Source organism: Lepus europaeus, chromosome 17 (genome assembly GCF_033115175.1).
Source record: "Lepus europaeus isolate LE1 chromosome 17, mLepTim1.pri, whole genome shotgun sequence".
In the NCBI taxonomy this organism is placed as follows: Eukaryota; Metazoa; Chordata; class Mammalia; order Lagomorpha; family Leporidae; genus Lepus; species Lepus europaeus.
In genome coordinates, this window is record NC_084843.1 from 63,073,219 (window position 1) to 63,077,603 (window position 4,385).

The following is a 4,385-nucleotide window of genomic DNA, read 5'->3' on the forward strand; positions in this document are numbered from 1 at the left end:
GGCGCCGCAGCTCACTAGGCTAATCCTCCGCCTGTGGCGCCGGCACACCAGGTTCTAGTCCCAGTTGGGGCACCGGTTCTGTTCCGGTTGCCCCTCTTCCAGGCCAGCTCTCTGCTGTGGCCCGGGAGTGCAGTGGAGGATGGCCCAAGTCCTTGGGCCCTGCACCCGCATGGGAGACCAGGAGGAAGCACCTGGCTCCTGGCTTCGGATCAGTGCGATGCGCTGGCCACGGTGGCCATTTATGGGCTGAACCAACGGAAAAGGAAGACCTTTCTCTCTGCCTCTCTCTCTCACTGTCCACTCTGCCTGTCAAAAAAAAAAAAAAAAAAAAAGCTGTGGGAATTATGCATAACATTTACAATTTTGTGGTATCTTTTTTTTTTAAGAGGAATTATGTATAGCAGGGCAAGTGCTTCTTAGTAGGAGGTAGGTTGGAAAGACGCACTGCCTTGATGTGACAGCCACTTACTCAGCTTGCTCAGGTAAGGTTTCATGAACAAGCAGAAAATATCACTGCTCCTTGAAGTCAGTCCCTTCCTTTGGTACAGGTGATTCTCCAGTCCTGTGAAGCCAGGCTGGCCCAGATGACAGAAGCTCCTATGAGCTCTGGGAGTGCCATTCAATTCAGGTTCCACTGTAGTAACTCCATTTCCCATATACTCAGGATGCACACACACAACCTTGCCTGTGGTCATCTCTGTCCCCAGAGCCTCTCTCCTCAGACAGGATTACAAATGTGGCAAAGACTTACAATGGCAGCCCTGGGTCAGCAATGGTAGCATGAATTTTGCTGTCTAGGATGATGACATACCTGCATTTTCTAGGTTCACTGGGGCAGAGGGTTCTTATTTAGCTCCAACATCAGCACCAGCACCATCCAGAGAAGAAAAAGAACCCACAGCTCTTACATATCTACAAGAGAAAAGAGGCTATGAGTCACAGAATTTCTGACACCACCTCTGGAGAGCATTTATTGAGTACCTACAGTGTGCCTGGTATGACACAGCCAGCAAGATAGTTGAGCCTCTTGCAGACCCAGCAGAGCAGGACTGAGCCAAGAGCGGGTTTCTTGAGGTGGAGCTTTTTTTTTTTTTTAAAGATCATTTTTTAAAAATTGCAATAAATTAATCCAGTAAGTATGAATGAGAAAGCATTTATCAGTTGGTTAGGGCAATAAAAGCCTCTACCATGTTGCCCGTGTGTTTCTGCAAACTCGTTTTTGCTGCTGCCTGAGAAGTCTCCTTCTCTGTCAATATCGGCTCCAAATCTTCCTTCTTGATTGTGACTTTTGCGAGTTCCTTCTCCTGCCTGTTCAGATTTCTGCTCCCAGATAGTCTGTCTCCAGTGATGGACCTGGTCATCTCCAAATTGGAACCCTCGGGGCCAGAGTTGTAGTGTAGTGGGTAAAGCTGCTACCTGCGATGCTGGCATCCCATATGGGTGCTGGCTCATGTTCCAGCTGCTCCACTTCTGATCTAGCTCCCTGCTAATGCACCTGGGAAAGTAGCAGAAGATGGCCCACGTGTTTGAGCCCCTCTACCCATGTGGGAGACCTGGAAGAAGTTCCTGGCTGTTGCAGCCTGGCCCATCCTTGGCTGTTGCAGCCATCTGTGGAGTGAACCAGCAGTTAGAAGATCTCTCTCTCTCTCTCTCTCTCTCTGTAACTCTGCCTTTCAAATAAATAAATAAATATTTAAAAAAAGAAATTGGAACCCTGGATCTCCTTCTCTCCTGCATAGTCAGTGACCAGCTCTAGGTCTGTAGCTTTACTATAAGGCTTTTGTGGCTTCTGGAGAGGCCACTCTGGGCCTTTGGTCTCAGTCTCCAACTCCAACTCCATGTCCCCTTGGGTGACCCTATGTATTGCACTTCTTCTAGAGCTTTTTTTTTTTTTTTTTTTTTTTAAAGATTTGTTTGTTTATTTGAAAGCCAGAATTAGAGAGGCAGAGGCAGAGAGAGAAGTCTTCCATCCTCTGGTTCATTCCCCAAATGGCCGCAATGGCTGGAGCTGGGCTGATCCAAAGTTAGGAGCCTGGAGCTTCTTCCAGGTCTCCCATGTGGGTGTAGGGGTCCAAGCTCTTGGGCCATCCTCCACAGCTCTCCCAGGCATATTAGCAGGGAGCTGGATCAGAAGTGGAGTTGCCAGGACACAAACTGGCACCCATATGGGATGCTGGCACTTCAGACAGCAGCTTTACCCTCTATGCCATGGTGCCAGCCCCAGCCCTAGAGCCTTTTAAGGTGAAGAGCAATCTGGATAAACTACATTGCATGGCATGTTCCCTCTTCCCCAAAGCCCAGCCAATTGTAGATTTTTTAAAATCAGGATAAAATAAACATCACATGTATGTATATAAAGAAAAGACTGGGGGATGGGTCTTTGGTGCAGTGGTTAGAAAGCTGCTTAGGACACCCACACCCCATGTTGGAGTGCCTGGACTTGAGTCCATTCTCTGCTTCTTATTCCAGCTGCCTGATAATGCACACGCTGGAAGGCAGCAGATAATGGCTCAAGCAGGAAATCCAAATTGAGTTCTGGGCTCCTGACTTCTGCTTGGCCCCGCACCAGGTGTTCCAGGATTTGGGGACTAAAACACAGGACGGGAGATCTTCCTACGTTTGTCACCTTCTCTCTATCTCTGTGTATCTCTACCTTTCAAGTAAATTAAAACAAAAGAAAAAAATCCAAAAAAACAAACAAAAAACAACCCAGAGAGATCTGGAAGAAAAATAATCTTTGAGTAGTGGAGTAAAGTTGATATTTTGCCACAGCCTTTTTTTTTTTTTTTTTGACAGGTAGAGTGGACAGTAGAAGGAGACAGAGAGAAAGGTCTTCCTTTTGCCGTTGGTTCACCCTCCAACGGCCGCCGCGGTAGGTGCGCTGCGGCCGGCGCACCAGGCTGTTCTGATGGCAGGAGCCAGGTGCTTCTCCTGGTCTCCCATGGGGTGCAGGGCCCAAGGACTTGGGCCATCCTCCACTGCACTCCCTGGCCACAGCAGAGAGCTGGCCTGGAAGAGGGGCAACCGGGACAGGATCGGTGCCCCGACCGGGACTAGAACCCGGTGTGCCAGCACCGCAAGGCGGAGGATTAGCCTACTGAGCCACAGCGCCGGCCTTCTCCACAGCCTTTACAGAGTGACCATTTGGGTTTAAATCGCAGGTTAGCCATGTACCAGATATGTGAATTTGAGCAAGCTTATATCACCGATATGAACTTTAATTTTCTAAACTGGTGCCCCTTTTTCTTACATTACCTATAAATGGGGATAAACTACCTACTTCATAGGAATACTGGAAAGTTTGAATCAAAGGATGCACATTAAGTGCTTTAGTACAGTATCTTATGTAAAGAACTCTCCAAATTGGAGCTGTTGTTGCAACATTTCTATATTGTTTGTTTTCCAGTGTACATATATTGCTTAAGAAATAAAAACAATAAAGTTTTTTTTTTTTTTTTTTAATGAAACCAAAGGACAGCCCTGGCGGGAACAGAGCTTGTAGAGGGCACGTGGAGTGGAGCATTGGGGTGGGGTGGGGGGCTGTGGGTTTTGGGCAGAAATAGGGAGGTGCTTAGCATGGTGTTGAGGTCTGAGGTGGAGCGTTAGCCTTTTTGGCTTCCAGCTGAGGAGCTGTCTCTTTATGCTCTGGGAACTGCCCCACCCCCTCAGAGCAATTACCACAACTGCTTTACTCTGGGGACAGATCTATTTCTCAGAGAATCCCGGGGCCCACTGACTGCCAGAGAGTTTCTTACTATAAGCTGTGGCCAGGGTGACCCAAGCAGCTCAGCACAAGGTTCATACGATTCCATATCCTGTTCTGACGACACCCCGCATCGACCATCACTACCAAAGTTGACCCCTCTTTGGTCCCTGACTCCGGGAGTGTGTTTTACTTCCACTGAGACATTCAGCACCATGCTATCATCAAGACAACTCTAGAAAAGGGTCCTGATGTGTGTCCGCCTCCCGCCCCTTTCCTGTGGTTGTTCTTTCTCCTTTAAGTGGCTGCTGGCTCTGGCTCTCCCTGCCTGGCTCAGCACACACTGTGTGGGTTTTGCCTTTTGTCACACTGAGCATGCCTCCTCCAACCCAGGCTGGGGCACACATTCTCCCATATTTGGGAGTAAGCCGGAGACGCAGCAGCATGTGGGTTTCTGTTTAAAATTCCAAAGCCAGCGGGGCGTATATTATCCATTTCCTCAAATCCAACCTGCTGAAAAGCGTGAGTCAGAGTCGGATACGCTTCTTCCCAGGGGAAGTTGTGTCAGTGGGTTAGTGAATGTAATTAAACAAGGATAATGTTCACTGGCATTAGCTGCAGATTAATGCAGAGGGAAACAGAATCTCCATCTTGAGTTGACAGTATTCCTGCCAAGATAACA

The 4,385-nt window shown here is 48.3% G+C and overlaps 1 protein-coding gene across 1 annotated transcript; it reads right to left on the reverse strand.

The window, feature by feature from the left end:
• Positions 1-1,157: 1,157 nt before the first annotated feature.
• LOC133775814 (huntingtin-interacting protein K-like) lies at positions 1,158-3,920 on the reverse strand. Its single transcript, XM_062214299.1, has 3 exons — positions 3,805-3,920; positions 1,717-1,856; positions 1,158-1,378 (listed from the first exon to the last, which is right to left on the reverse strand). The coding sequence occupies exons 1-3, from the start codon at positions 3,918-3,920 to the stop codon at positions 1,158-1,160; spliced, it is 477 nt and encodes a 158-aa protein (XP_062070283.1).
• Positions 3,921-4,385: the final 465 nt, after the last annotated feature.

What these genes read in the sequence shown, in the direction of transcription:
- LOC133775814 (XM_062214299.1), bottom strand. Translation starts at nt 3,920, where the DNA reads ATGGTGCTGAATGTCTCAGTGGAAGTAAAACACACTCCCGGAGTCAGG. An exon ending in TCAGAACAGGATATGGAATC is followed by an intron (nt 1,857 to 3,804) that starts GTATGAACCTTG and finishes TGCAATACATAG; the next exon opens with GGTCACCCAAGGGGACATGG. An exon ending in TGCAGGAGAGAAGGAGATCC is followed by an intron (nt 1,379 to 1,716) that starts AGGGTTCCAATT and finishes ACTCTGGCCCCG; the next exon opens with AGGGTTCCAATTTGGAGATG.